General features: G+C 30.5%; 2 protein-coding genes across 2 annotated transcripts in view; one reads left to right on the forward strand and one right to left on the reverse strand.

Annotated features, from left to right (window-relative positions):
- LOC113388535 (zinc finger protein 354A-like) overlaps window positions 1-16,312 on the reverse strand; it is a 31,118-nt gene continuing 14,806 nt past the window's right edge. Inside the window, exon 5 of the mRNA XM_026625906.1 lies at window positions 1-509. The gene's annotated coding sequence lies outside the window, so the exon portion shown is untranslated. The remainder of the gene's footprint in view (window positions 510-16,312) is intronic.
- Window positions 6,601-15,553, forward strand: LOC113388534 (the record flags this gene model as incomplete). The annotated part of the gene is given in 2 exon segments (XM_026625905.1): window positions 6,601-6,651; window positions 12,158-15,553. A coding segment is annotated over 1 exon segment (3,390 nt), but the record flags the coding sequence as incomplete, so codon positions are not given.

Raw genomic sequence — 16,312 nt, forward strand, 5'->3', positions numbered from 1 at the left:
TCGGTTAAAATTGTTAGAACAAATTCCGAGCTACATTTTGGCAACAAACGCAAAGCCCATTTTAAATTATATTGATCACGTACAGCAAGAAAAATATCATTCAAATCCTTTTCTCCATAATATTGGTAAAGGCAATGCAAAAATTTACACCTAACACTTGTCGATATATTTGGAAAAACATTTGCAAAATTTCATCACACTTTAATTGGTGTTTGGTAAAAAACCATTTTGCATCGGATAAAAGTATTTCAATCAACTCCTGATCTTCAGATTTTAAAGTTTGTAAGAAGACGTCAGGAAGTTCAAATTTGGTCAAAAGTTTGACCCATAATTTTTTTTCTATGTTGTCTTTAGGTTCGAAAGATTCAAGAATGTTTAGTTGTTGTTCTGGTTCAAATTTAAGGGCAGATTGTACGATTTTATTTATTATTTTGTACCTGTCAGGTAAATGTTTGCCTGTTAACATTTGGAGTTGCTCGCAAACATCCATGATGAACAGATGTTAGTATCTGAAAACGATAAAAATGGATTTAATCGATTTGTTTTTTATATAAATTGTTAGTCTAAATGTTATACTATTATTGGATAACAATCTACATAAACTCACTCGACTAATAGGTAAGAAACAACTATTTTTGTTAAAGACTATTATCCACTTTCGAAGTAAAACTTCTACTGCATCTATTCCCACAATTCTGCATTAAATATTATAGAAAAAATTACAGAGAGGAATCTTATATTGTTGTAAAATGTTGCATCAGGTTGTTTGAATATGTAGCAACAGGTCGTATGAGTATGTTGCATCAGGTCGTTTGAAAATGTTGCACCAGGTTGTTTGAAAATGTTGCACCAGGTTGTTTGAAAATGTTGCACCGGGTTGTTTAAAAATGTTGCGTCAGATCGTTTGAAAATGTTGTACCAGGTTGTATGAGAATGTTGTACCAGATTGTTTCAAAATGTTGCACCAGGTCGTTTGAAAATGTTGCATCAGGTCGTTTGAAAATGTTGCATCAAGTCGTTTGAAAATGTTGCATCAGGTCGTTTGAAATTGTTGCATCAGGTCGTCTGAAAATGTTGCATCAAATTGTCTGAAAATGTTGCACCAGGTTTTTTGAAAATGTTGCACTAGGCCATTCAAAAATATTGCACCAGGTTTTTTGAAAATGTTCCACTAGGTCATTTAAAATTATTGCACCAGGTTTTTTGAAAATGTTCCACTAGGTCATTTAAAAATATTGCACCAGGTTTTTTGAAAATGTTGCTTCAGGTTGTCTGGGAATGTTGCATCAGATCGTTTGAAAATGTTGCATCAGGTCGTTTGAAAATGTTGCATCAAGTTGTTTAAAACAGTTGCATCAGGTCGTCCCCAAATGTTGAATCAGGTTGTCTGAGAATGTTGCATCAGGTTGAATGAAAATGTTGCACCAGGTCTTTTAAAAATGTTACACCAGGTGGTATGAAACTGTTGTACTAAGTTGTATAAAAATGTTGCGACTTGTCCCCAAATGTTGCGACTTGTCCGCAAATGTTGCAAGTTGTCCCCAAATGTTGCAAGTTGTATAAAAACGTTGCAAGTTGTATAAAAATGTTGCCAGTTGTATAAAAATGTTGCCAGTTGTCCCCAAATGTTGCAAGTTGTCCCCAAATGTCGCAAGTTATCCCTAAATGTTGCAAGTTGTATAAAAATGCAGCAAGTTGTATAAAAATAAAAAAAAACTGTCCGAAAATGTTGCACTTGCAATGTCTGAAACTGTTACAAGTTGTATAAAAATGTTGCAAACTGTCTGAAAGTGTTGTAAATTGTATAAAATTGCTATAGAATGTCAATAATTGTAGTAAATTGTCTGAAGTTTTTCTGAATAGTCTAAAATTTAACTAATTATATTATCTGAATCTGAAAGTTGTCTGATCTTTTTAGAATTTTTGTCTGAAACTTTAGAACTTTTGTCTGAAAATGTTGTAAATCGCCCGATAATGTTTCAAATTATCTGAAAATCTTATATATATATATATATATATATAAATGTTCTAATGATTAAAATTAATATACTTGGATACTAAACTAAAATTTTATTCATATATTAAATAAATTAAAAATTTCTTCATTAGTATAACATAATAATTAAATTAACATGATTAATACATTTCACAACAAAACCATATTATTCTTAATAAGTACCCGTATATATTTATTTATATAAATATTTCTATTTATTTATTTAAATGTTCATTCAAATATATTTGAACTGCACCATTTGTACTATGATTCAAAACTTTCATAACATCTTGGTAAACTTCCATATTATCTTTTGATTTTTTGAGCAGTTGAATTGCTCCAAGTTGGTGATAAGGAGCAGGATCACCTTCGACAAGTTTTAGTGCAACTTGCATACAATATTTGTCGCTATTTTCTGATTCGTTGGAACTCAAAAATGTAGACAAAGCTGTTGTTAAATGTGATAGAACCTCGGTGCCATATTGTTCTATTTCAACGTCGATGAAATTTGTTTTTATTTTACCAATAAATTCATTTGCGTCCTTAGATTGCAAATATAAATGAGTAAGTTTTAATTCCAAGTAATCGCTGTAGATTTGTGTTGGCCCGAATATGGATAGAAGTTCTTTAAAGCTCGATTCGAAGTTTTGTAAAGTTGTAGATTTTTGTTTGTTCAATATTGCAGTTTGACATAAAGTGGTAATGAAGTCGAATACAATTGTTCTGTGTGGATACAAAAAGCGATTTTTGGTATCCGGTTTTAACCAATTTTGGTCCACGTATTGTTTTAAAATATTTTTAAACTGCTGCATTCTTTTGTTTAAATCAAATTCAGCCTCCAAAATATATGTTGCCATCAACGAGATGAAAGCACTTTGCACTTGACTTGAGTAAGACGTGTTAAAACACTGTGGGAGTAATTTGTCTACAAAATCTTCATCCAAAACATTTATATTATTCGTTATGCGATACAGAATTTTAGACTTTTCATTATTTAAATTGATTTTATCCTGGGACTCCAAATTGGTGACAGTTTTCCAACATAATTCTATATGTTCCTTCAAGTATTTCTTATCGACTTGATTGAAACTCAGAAGCATGGTGAATATATCTTTATCCTTGGTCGTCAGATCCAAAAATATAGATTTCAACATGTTCCATATTTCCATATCGGGATCACTTGCAAACCAATTAAAAACAGACGTTATTATAACATTACGAATAGTAGGATGCTTCTCACTGTCCCAGAGTTGTTTCAGCATTTTCAAAACCACATTTTTGGTACCGATGGTATTGATGAGTCTTATTATGTGTTTCTTAGCTGACACAGGTTGATCAAAGTTGTCGTTGAGGAATTTCAAAGCTTTTGTTTGATTTGTTTTGAAGCACACACTTGTCAATGATCCTAAGGTCAATTTTAAGAAGTCTCCTCTGCAGAATATTCGAAGAGCCTCAAAAGTTTCTTCAGGTCCTGGGTATTTAGACAAACTGGCACCGATTGCTTGCTGTATCGAGTATGTGTACTCGTCTTGGGTTTTTACATCAATTTTCTTCTCAATTGGATAAAATGGTTTGGCAAGTTCGTAGAACGTTTTGTAGTCGACTAAACGCGATAAAGCTTTCAAAGCGCTTGACCTACCTTTAGGTTCTTCAGCATTTTTAAACTTATCCAAACAAGCTTGCAAAATTCTCTCACGCAACTCAGGTATGTATATAAATTTTCTATTACTAACCAGCGTTAAAAATCTCTGGACATAATAAACTTGCAAACCTTCATCTATGATTTTTTGTAAGCACTCAAAAATTAGTTCAGGTTTTTTAATATACTTATGCAAATTGTATAAAGTTACTTCAATCTTTTGAGGTATTAGATGTCTGAAATATTCTACAGCTTCATCGTCGTTTATCATGTTACGTCTAGCACATTCAATATCAATCAGGTTCTCGCCTTCGGCGATCTTTTTAATTTCATCAACCACCCATTGGTATTTCAAAATCGTTATTTTATTTTTCGGATGTTTAGTATTGAAAGTACTAACAGTAACTTGCATTTTAAATACATGACTAGTTGCATCGAAGTCTTTAATAGTGGGCAACATGTTGGCAATGTGATCAATGCATATTTTTTCATATTCAGCATTGTCTTGAAGAATGTTGTAGCAATGAGCGTACGAAGCTTTAAAAAATTTCAGTAGATATCCGATGTATTCGTCGATGCTCAAATTATTTTTTAAATTGTAACGTAAACGTGCCTCAATGACTTTCTTCGCAGATTCGCCACGAGCCATGTACATCCATTCGTCTCCAATGTTTATAACACTTATGATTTCGTCCAAGCAATTCCATACGTCGATTTGGAATTTCTGCATGTCGAAACACTGGCAAGTCTCCTTCAACACTCGATTTTTGAACTTGGAATCTTCGTTTCTGTGTCTTTCGTTTATGTACTTTAACACTTGCACAAAAGCCTGATGGTCCTCGTTTTGTCCACAACATCTGATCATGTACTGGACGAATCGTAGACGTTCATTGCCATCGTTGGTGATGTAAATATACTCTTTGAATTTAGGAATTGCAATTGCAGGTTTCAAGTAACAATACCACTTTTCCCATTCGTCTTCGTACTTTGTCATATTCTCAATCTTTGCAGCAGCGCACTTAGCCTTCAAGTCCACAGGTAAAGCTTTCATTAACAACTCGGTTATCATATCATCGTTATCCAAAACGTCTCGTTTGTACTTGGTTTTGTAAACATCAAACAAAAATTGTATTTTGTTCTTCTTGAAAAACCGTAACAACAAACTAATATAACCTCGGTTGTTGAAGTCTTTAACAAAATCATCCTCACGTTCTGGACAAAGCCCTAGATAAAACTGACGATACTCAGAATACTTCATACTTGCGTGTGTTTGTCGTGGATGCAAAATGTGTAAATAGTGTTTGGGTTTATCCAAAACGTACTGTTTATTTGTTTGCAACAATTTTTTAGTCGTCAAGGCACCAAACTGATCTGGTTTCAACACATCAGACTTGTGGTACATCTCGAAGAACACATCAGGCTGATTCCATGCCAACTTCTTGATGACACTTTTGTAATCATTGACACCATTGCACGAAGTTTTGCTTTGCAGTAAATATTGTAAATACTTTACAACAATTTCTGGACGTGCATGGTACAGTTTTAACAGAAACTTCTCGGTGACTTTAACATTGTCTTCGGTGATCAATTTGGTGATGCAATCATTGCTGCACTTGGGCAAAATATAAAAAGCCCATTTTAAATTGTATTGGACGCGTAGAATCACAAAAAATGCATCCAACTCGCTTTGATCATAAAACTCGGATACAAGGTACAAAAATTTGATTCTCAAACTTGTAGAAATATTTGGAAAAACTTCATATAATATTTCATCAAAAGTCAGTTTGTGTTTTGTAAAGAACCATCTGGAATCTTTGAACATCAATTGGATCAACTCGTTGTCTTCGGACTGTAGTTTTTGCAGAAATACACTTTTGACTTCGAATGTGGTCAATAGTTTTGCCCATAACTTTTTTTCTAAATTGTCTTTGGGATGGAACGAATTTAGAATTGTAATTTTTTGTTGAGTATCGTAGGTTGTGTTGTAGACTGTTTTGGTGATTTGGTTTATTAATTTGTACCTGTCGCCTAAGGATTTGCCATCGAGTTGGTGAATGGAATTTAAGATCTCCATAATAGACACAGGAATCACTTTATGAACACTATTTTTATTAACACTGGTTTATTTCACTAGTCTAATATAAACTTTAAACTTAATTTAGCTCATAAGGAAATTCATTCGCTTATTTGCGACTATGGTGCAGTAACTATATTCTTTCAATTATATTATATTTCACTTTTATAATAATACGTTTTTATAATTTTTTTATTATAACAGTACAAACACTTCTTCACTCGAATAAAAATAGAACAAAAATAAATATGGGCGTCGACCGGCGAACCGAAAACAAATTAACACACACAAACTACATATTCCAATACAGTTTTTGGTTAAACTAAATACACAAAATTATATAGAAACATATTATATAAGTGTTAGCGATTTAATCTATGTGTTCTTACCAAATAAAAAATAAAAACTGTCATGTAACACTATTGTTTTGAGTAAAAAATTACCATGGCATGACGAACTTTTTGTATCTAAATGTTATTTCGTGACACATACGAATGAATCATATTCGATTCCAATTGGCATTCCCAAGGTTATAAAATCAAATATGTATGATATGTGTATGTATATATTTATACAAATTCGTGGATGTATTATTTGCTTTAATTGTATATGTATCTCTCATTCATTTACAAAAGCATTTCGGAGAGAATAAATCGACAATTACCTTATAGAATAAAAATATTTTTCACGGCCAAGAATAAAATTTTGATATACTATTTAATATTATAAAATATTTTACATATATATTGATCCGTATATATATAGAGATAATGTCTTATCTTATCAAGTACTTAGAAGAAAACAAATTATTGGAAAAAGTTCAATAGTTAAATGTGCAAAGTTGTATTAAATAAGTTGCACAATATTGCAAAATTAATCTGCTAAAAAATTCAGTGTATATTATGTTTTGTGCATATATAATTTGAAAACTGAAGAATCAAAGTAAGTATTTTAAACAAATAATTTACAACTTTAATAAATTATATTTTTATTTACATTGATATTATTACCAAATTATGATTTACCAAGTGCGCAATATTAAATGATATAAAATTATTTTTACACATTTTATTTGATAAATTATATCAGTTTAGGAATAAAATCCAATTAGAATTTGACAGCTGACAGTTCGATGAACCCACGTGCTTAGTGTTACCCGAATTCGATACGAGCTGTCAAATTGAAACGTAGTGTAACCGCATAGAAAAGTGACCGTTATTTTGAATTTTGAAAAAATAATTTAAAATTTATATAAATTTTTTATTAACTACCTATATTTGGCAATATAATAATAAACGAACAAAATATGATTAATTTTATCTCAAAAAAATTGGTGAATATATTTTTATTTATAATATTTTTTTTGTAATATCTTTATTACCCAGCTTGGTATCAAGCAATATTGATATCAGTTTTTATGTTGGAATTATAAAACAAAATTATGATATGAGGTGAAAATCATAATTAAGTCAATAATTTATAAAAAAAATTATTAACTACCTATATTAGGCAATATATTTATAAACCAACAAAGAAGTATGATTGATATTATCATTTGAAGGATTTGCTGAATTTAATTGTAACATCTATATTACCCAACTTGATATCAAGCAGTATTAATACCAGATTTTATGTTGGGATTATAAATAAAAAATATGATATGAAGTGAAAATCATAATTAAGTCAAAAGTACTAAATCATTAATTTCTTAAATTATAAAAAAATTATCAACTACCTATATTTGGCAATATATCTATATACAAATAAAGAAGTATGATTAATTTTTTCATATATAAATCTTAAAGGATTTGCTGAATTTATTTGTAACTCTATATTACCCAGCTTGATATCAAGCAGTGTTGATATCAGAATTTATGTTGGGATTATAAATCAAAAATATATGAAGTGAAAGGGAAAAATAGTAATTCATTATGTTAAAAATATATCACGACTAGAAAGGACAACTATCGGGTTAAATTAAAAAAACTTTTACTAAATAAATGCTTTTATGATGAATAAATTTGTAATTTGAATAACTATAAATATGGTTCATAAATTGTTAATATCAAAATTTTTATTATATTAATACGTATGTTAATATGTTCACACAAAATTTATTTAGTATATTTAATTTTTGAATTTGCTATGTTTTGTCTTCATTCTAATTTTTTAAAATTTTATTTGCATAATGATTATTTTTAATTTTTTAAGTATTTAGAATAATTCTTTAATATTTCTTTTAAATTTCAAGGCAACATTTATTATTTATATATATACTAGGTGACCCAACAGACGTACTGTACCCACGTCTACAATTCAAAAACTCCAACAATTTTTAATATCCCAACCTATACTTTATAATATTCTATTTAATGTCCTGCCTTTGTGATTCATGTGAATTAATTTGTCAAATCTTGTTCATATGTGCACTATTCAATCTACGATCAACTAAATTAGTGCAGTAAATGGAGAGAAAAAAGGCTGTAACTTGTGAACTCTTTTACTGTGCTCCAATTTGCATGATATCTAGAACCAAGTTAATTCTTCGAGACAACGTTGAACCAAGTTAATTTGACGTGACAACGTTTTTATTAGTATTGACCCACTGTACTATATATAGTACGACGATTTGTTGGGGTGCATTTGTCTATTACAACTCTTATAACTTTAAAAACCGTTCGATCAATTGAAACATTCGACAAACTCGTACAAAATTAAATAATCTACAATACTGTCTAACACTACAGACTCTACAGCAACTCGGAATACTTTAAAATCCAGATCTAAACTATAATATGGTTCTTAGTTATTTAATTTATACGGAACCCTATTGTATTATTGAGTCCGTCATGTAGGGCTCTTCAAGAGTTTTCAAATGAGCCCCCACATGCCCCTATTTGACGTGACAACATCTTTATCAGTATTGACCCGCTGTATTAAATATAGTACGACAACTTGCTTGAGCGCATTTGTTTATTACAACTCGTATAACTTTTGAACCGTTTGTTTAATTAAAATGAAACATTCGACAAATTTGTACAAAATTAAATAATCTACAATACTATCTAACATTACAGACTCTACAGCAACTCGGTATACTTCAAAATTCAGATCTAAACTTTAATTCTCATTAAGATATCACCTTACATGTGATATCTTTTCACGTCTAAACACAACAAGGATCAAGTTTAAACAAAGACTCAAATATAAAATGTTTTTGATATGTGTTATTGAACTCTGTACCGATTAAATTCTTTTCCATTGAGAAAAATTGAGCGACCCAAACTCGATATTTGGTAAAAATTTAAGTACTTGATATTAATTAAGCAAAATTAAGAAATGCTCTTGAAAATAGTACGAAATACGATACTTCAAAACTGCAATTTCTTATTATTATTAAGCCTTATCTTGCTGGTTTGTTCTTACTATTGCTATGTGAATATTCATCACAGAAACAAACAACCATTGAAAATTGCTTATCAAGATATCACCTTACATGTGATATCTTTTCACGTCTAAACACGTGATAAATTAATTATTTATCTTGTACGGAACCCCATTGCTTTTTGGGGTCCATCGTATAGGGCTCGTCGAGACCTTTTAAATGAGCCCCCACATACCCCCATTTGACGTGACAACATATTTACCATAATTGACCCGCTGTACTATATATAGTACGACGACTTGTTTAGGGGCACTTGTTTATTACAACTCTTGTAACTTTTAAACCGTTCGATTAATTAAAAAGAAATATTCGACAAATTTGTACAAAATTGAATAACCTACAATATTTTCTAACATTACAAACCCTACAGCCATTTGGTATACTTTAAAATCTAGATCGAAATTACAATATGGCTCTTAGTTATTTATCTTGTACGGAACCCTATTGCTTTATAGAGTCTATCACATAGATTTTCGTATAGGGCTCATCGAGACCTTTCAAATGAGCCCCCACATGCCCCCATTTGGCGTGACAACATCTTTACAATAATTGACCCGCTGTACTATATATAGTACGACGACTTGTTTAGGTGCACTTGTTTATTACAACTCTTGTATCTTTTAAACCGTTCGCTCAATTAAAATGAAATATTCACTAAATTTGTACAAAATTGAATAACCTACAATATTTTATAACATTGTAACATTCTACACCAACTCGGTATACTTTAAAATAGCGATTGAAAATATACAAGATTTTATCAGTATTAATGATTGAACAGACATATTGCATCACATTACCTCATATCTATTACAATGAGTCACATTTCTATAAAAGTCTCCAAAGTGAATTCAGAATTTCCATTCATCGTTCTGGGGGCACTTTAGTCAGAAGTGTTTTTACAGAAATTCTTATAATCAATTATTTGTGAAATATTATTAGTGATAATTAATTGAGTGATTAATTAAATTTCATTAGTACAATTAAAATAATGTGAAAATAAAATTACAAGTAGTTTTATTACGTGTAAACTTGGAGGTAAATTTATGTTTTGTTGTATATATATACATATTAGGGTGGTCCTTAATATGGTCATTTTGAATTTCCTTGCTCCCAAGAGCTCAAATAATTCCAAACTGATAAAAAACAATTATCTGAAAGTTTTAGCTCTTAATATTAACTTTTAGATGGTGCGCAATTCAATCAAACTTTGTATGGAAATAACATGGAGAAAATTTTGAAAATTAAAAAAAAAAATTTAGGTATAATTAAGTGAAAATTCGTGTCATTTTTTATTGGAACTTCGACGCCCTGCAAAATTTTTGAAATTTTTTTCATGCTTAACATTTACAATAATAATAATTGTTAATTATAATATTGATTGTTTTTTGGACCTTGAAACTTATTTAATATAATTTGCAGCTCATTCGTCGAATTGAAAATTGAATTTCAGTTTTTTTATATTTCATATATTTCTACGTTTCGATACTTGATGTGTGTCATCATTTAGCAAATCTAAAATACATTTTTCATAATGAAAAAAAAATTATTGTACATTAAAAATATTTCTTTCTATCTATTAGATTGTTAATTATGGTTTTAATATTTGAATAAATATATTCATTGTGAAAAATGTATTTTAAATTTTCTGAATGATGACACACATCAAGTTTCGAAACGTAGAAATATATAAAATATAAAAAATTGAAATTCAATTTGCGTTTTTTAATTCGACGAATGGAATACAAATTATGTCAAATAATAATTTCTATATTATATATATAGAAATTATTACTTTTTGCATTATTTTTTGCCAAATATAAATTTGTTAAAACAAAAAATAATATGTTTCAATTCATTTATAGAAAGCAAATATAATATTTATTGAATTTTGTCAGGAAATAGTTAGTTAAAATTGTTATATTAGGAAAAAGTAAAATAATGTCAAATCAGAATAAACATGGTAAAATATTAGAGGCCTTGGAAAATGGCATTGATCACAATTTTCATAGGCCTATAATTTTTTACTATAATCATGGTAAAATGTTTTAGGCCTTAGAAAAGTACTATTATCACTTTTATTAGGCCTATAATATTTTACGATGATCATGGTAAAATATTAGAGGCCTTGGAAAATGGCATTGATCACAATTTCCATAGGCCTATAATTTTTTACAACAATAGTAGAATGTTTATAATGATAGCAGGCTTTAGAAAAATACTATTATCACTTTTATTAGGCCTATAATATTTTACGATATCATGGTAAAATATCAGAGGCCTTGGAAAATGGCATTGATCGCATTCTTCATAGGCCTATAATCTTTTACGACAATCGTAAGATGTTATAGGCCTTAGAAAAGTACCATTAATCACTTTTCTTACGCCTATAATATTTTACAATAAGCATTAAGACCAAAAACTATATTATCATAAAACAGAATCATATCATTCAAAATTCAACAATGAATTATGAAGAAACGGCTCGGCAGATCTTCACCAAAAACAACAAATAAAAATTCCCAACAAATAAAAATTTTAAACAATTTTTGAATTTTTAAAATCGGTTCAGTACTAGCCAATGTTTTGGGCTATAACGTGTATGTCCAATTTTGCACTTTTATAGTAATTACAAAAAAACGGCTTGACCGATCGTGTCAAAAAAACTAATAAACGTGAATCCTCATAGAGTTACACCGATTGACTTTTAAGGTCATAAAAATCTCAAATTTTGACTCTTTACCAAACACACACATTTTTTTCCAATTTTGGTCTCAAACGATTCAGAATGACGTGGAACGTCGAGAAAGCATACATATAGCAAATCAGATTTTTTTGTGAAAACAACTTATTTGGGAAGTTATTAATTGTACACTTGGTGGATAAAATATCTGGTTTTGATGTCGATTTTGAAGTATTTAATTTTGTTTCACAAATTACATATTTATTATACAAATTGTTTACTATTTATGATATTCATAAAGAATTTATGTTCTTTTCTAGGTGACCATGGACATCTTAAATTCCATTCAACAACTCGATGGCAAATCCTTAGGCGACAGGTACAAATTAATTAACCAAATCACTAAAGAAGTCTCCAACTCAACCTATGATAATCAACAAAAAATCACAATTCTAAATTCGTTCCAACCCAAAGACAATTTAGAAAAAAAGTTATGGGCAAAACTATTGACCACATTCGAAATCAAAGATATATTCCTGCAGAAACTACAATCCGAAGACAATGAGTTGATCCAATTGATGTTCAAAGATTCCAAATGGTTCTTCACAAAACACAAACCGACTTTCGATAAAATATTAAACCAAGTTTTCCCTAATATTTCAACAAGTTTAAGAATCAAATTTTTGTATCTTGTATCCGAGTATTATGATCAAAACGAGTTGGATGCATTTTTTGTGATTCTACGCGCCCAATACAATTTAAAATGGGCTTTTTATATTTTGCCCAAGTGCAGTGATGATTGCATCACCAAATTGATCACCGAAGACAATGTTAAAGTTACTGAGAAGTTTCTGTTAAAACTATATTATACACGTCCAGAAATTGTTGTAAAGTTTTTACAATATTTACTGCAAAGCAAAACTTTGTGCAATAATGTCAATGATTACAAAAGTGTCATCAAGAAGTTGGCATGGAACCAGCCTGATGTGTTCTTCGAAATGTACCACAAGTCTGATGTGTTGAAACCAGATCAGTTTGGTGCCTTGACGACTAAAAAATTGTTGCAAACAAATAAACAGTACGTTTTGGATAAACCCAAACACTATTTACACATTTTGCATCCACGACAGACACATGCAAGTATGAAATATTCGGAATATCGTCAGTTTTATCTAGGGCTTTGTCCAGAACTTGAGGATGATTTTGTTGAAGACTTCAATAACCAAGGTGATATGCATAAGTTGTTGATACTTGTTAAGAAGAACGCCGCACAATTTTTGTTTGATGTTTACAAAACCAAGTACAAACGCGATGTTTTGGATAACGATGATATGATAACCGAGTTGTTGATGAAATCTTTACCTGTGGACTTGAAGGCTAAGTGTGCTGCTGCAAAGATTGACAATATGACAAAGTACGAAGACGAATGGGAAAAGTGGTATTGTTACCTGAAACCTGCAATTGCAATTCCTAAATTCAAGGAGTTTATTTATGTCACCAACGATGGAGGCCAACGTCTAAGATTCATCCAGTACATGATAAGGTGTTGTGGACAAAACGAGGACCATCTGGCTCTTGTCCAAGTGTTGAAGTACATAAACGAAAGACACAGAAACGAAGATTCCAAGTTCAAAAACAAAGTGTTGAAGGAGACTTGCCAATGTTTCGACATTCAGAAATTTCAAATCGACGTGTGGAATTGCTTGGACGAAATCATAAGTGTTATAAACATCGGAGATGAATGGAGGTACATGTCCCGTGGCGAATGGGCAAAAAAAGTCATAGAGGAACGTTTACGTTACAATTTAAAAAATAATTTAACCATCGACGAACACATTGGATATCTGCTCAAATATATTAAAGCTACTTATTTTTATCGCTACAACATTCTGCAAGACAATGCTGAATATGAAAAAACATGCTTAGATCATATTGCCAACATGTTGCCCACTATCAAAGACTTTAATGCAACTAGTGAAGTACAAAATTTGATATATTCCATCGGTGAATTCAATCAAAAGCACCCCAAAGATAAAATGACTGTCATAAAGTACCAATGGGTGGTTGATCATATAAAAAAACTTGTCGAAGACAAAGAGGAATTTGATATTGATTCAATTCGATGCGGTATGACAGACGATGATGAAGCTTTAGAATATTTTAAAAATATAATTCCGCGAAAGGTTGATATCAGTATATATGATTTGCATAAGTATATTAAAAAGCCTGAAGATATTTTTGAGTGTTTAGAAAGCATTATTGATAAAGGCTTGGAACGATATTATATAAGTATGTTTATAACAAATGTCAAGAATAGAAAATTTATTTATATACCTGAGATGCGTGAAAAGATTTTGCAAGCTTGTTTGGATAAGTTCAAAAACGCTGAAAAACCTAAAATTAGATCAAACGCTTTAAAAGTTTTATCACTATTAGTCGACTCGCAAACGTTCTACGAACTTGCCAAACCATTTTATCCAATTGAGAAGAAAATTGATGTAAAAACCCAAGATGAGTACACATACTCGATACAGCAAGCAATCGGTGCCAGTTTGTCTAGATACCCAGGACCTGAAGAAACTTTTGAGGCTCTTCGAATATTTTCCAGAGGAGACTTTTTAAAATTGACTTTAGGATCATTGACAAGTGTGTGCTTCAAAACAAATCAAACAAAAGCTTTGAAATTCCTCAACGACAACTTTGATCAACCTGTGTCTGCAAAGAAACACATAATAAGACTCATCAATGCCATCGGTACCAAAAAAGTTGTTTTGAAAATGCTAAAACAACTCTGGGACAGTGAAAAGCATCCTTCTATCCGTAATGTTTTAATAACGTCTGTTTTTAATTGGTTTGCAAGTGATCCCGATATGGAAATATGGAATTTGTTGAAATCTATATTTTTAGATCTGACGACCAAGGATAAAGATATATTCACCATGCTTCTGAGTTTCGACCAAGTCGACAAGGATTATTTAAAGGAACATATTGAACTTTGTTGGAAGACCGTCAACAATTTGGAGTCGCAGGATAAAATCAATTTGGATGATGAGAAGTCTAAAATTCTGCAACGCGTAACGAAGAATATTAACAATTTAGATGAAAATTTTATAAACAAATTACTCCCACGGTGTTTCAACACGTCTTACTCACGTCAAGTGCAAAGTTCTTTCATCACGTTAATGACAGTGTATATTGTAGAAGCTAAATTTGATTTAAACAAAAAAATGAAACAGTTTAAGGATATTTTAAAACAGTACGTGGATGAAAATTGGTGGAAACCAAACCCAAAAAATCCTTTAGAGTATCCATCCAGAGTAATGATATTCGACTTCATCACCACTTTATGTCAAAGTGCGGTTTTGAACAAACAACAGTCTGATAATTTACAAAGTTTCGAAAAAGGACTAACAGAAATTCTGTCTATATTCGAACCAACACAAATCTACAGCAATTACTTGGAATTAAAACTTACACATTTATATTTGCAATCCGAGGACGCAAATGAATTTATTGGTAAAATAAAAACAAATTTCATCGACGTCGAAATAGAACAATATGGCACCGATGTTCTATCACATTTAACAACAGCTCTGTCTACCTTTTTGAGCTCACATGAATCAGAAAATAGTGACAAATATTGTTTGCAAGCCGCCCTAAAACTTGTCGAAGGTGATCCTGCTCCTTATCACCAACTTGGAGCAATTCAACTGCTCAAAAAATCGAAAAATAATATGGAAGTTTACCAAGGTGTTATGAAAGTTTTGAAACAGAGTCAAAATAAGGCAGTTCAAATATATTTGAATGAACATTTGAATCAATAAATAGATGTAAACAAGTAATTATAAGGAATCAAATATGATTATTGTAAGAGATATAAATACTTAATTGTATAGTAAGAAATATTCATTGTTGCTAAGATTGCTAAGTAAAAGTTTGTTCGTGTTCCATTGCACCTATCATCACAGAGTTCGAATAGTTTACTGTGTGAATAGCTATTAATTCGTTGATAATTGGACTGAATTATATAACTTTTAAACAAAATAGTACAGTAATACCTCGCTTAACGTTCTATCAAAGTAGAACGTAATGCGAAACAACGCTAAGCGAGGCTATCTTTACATGGAATATTCGGGTTAGTAGAAGATAACTAGGACATGGTTAGATATTAAATTTAAACAGTATGTTTTTTTTTATAAAAATAAAATAAAACATTTATTTCTTAAAGCCCAAATTAATACCACAAAACGAATATTCTTGAAAAAACATATAAAATTCTAAGCCAGTCTAACCAATATTTAGTTAGCCTTCCGAGTTCCAGTGTTGTGCCTTTTGTGACAAAAGTATCTAATGTCATTGCTTTACTTCTGCATTGTTCTGTTAAAAGTTCCTCATAAACGGATAGAGCATCTCTAACACCACGCCTTACTTTTGATCGAATCATTTTCAATGATCCATTATTTCAATTATGGTAA

Source organism: Ctenocephalides felis, unplaced genomic scaffold, assembly GCF_003426905.1.
Source record: "Ctenocephalides felis isolate EL2017-DRISC unplaced genomic scaffold, ASM342690v1 CF-g0.4_SCAFFOLD_03572, whole genome shotgun sequence".
NCBI lineage: Eukaryota > Metazoa > Arthropoda > Insecta > Siphonaptera > Pulicidae > Ctenocephalides > Ctenocephalides felis.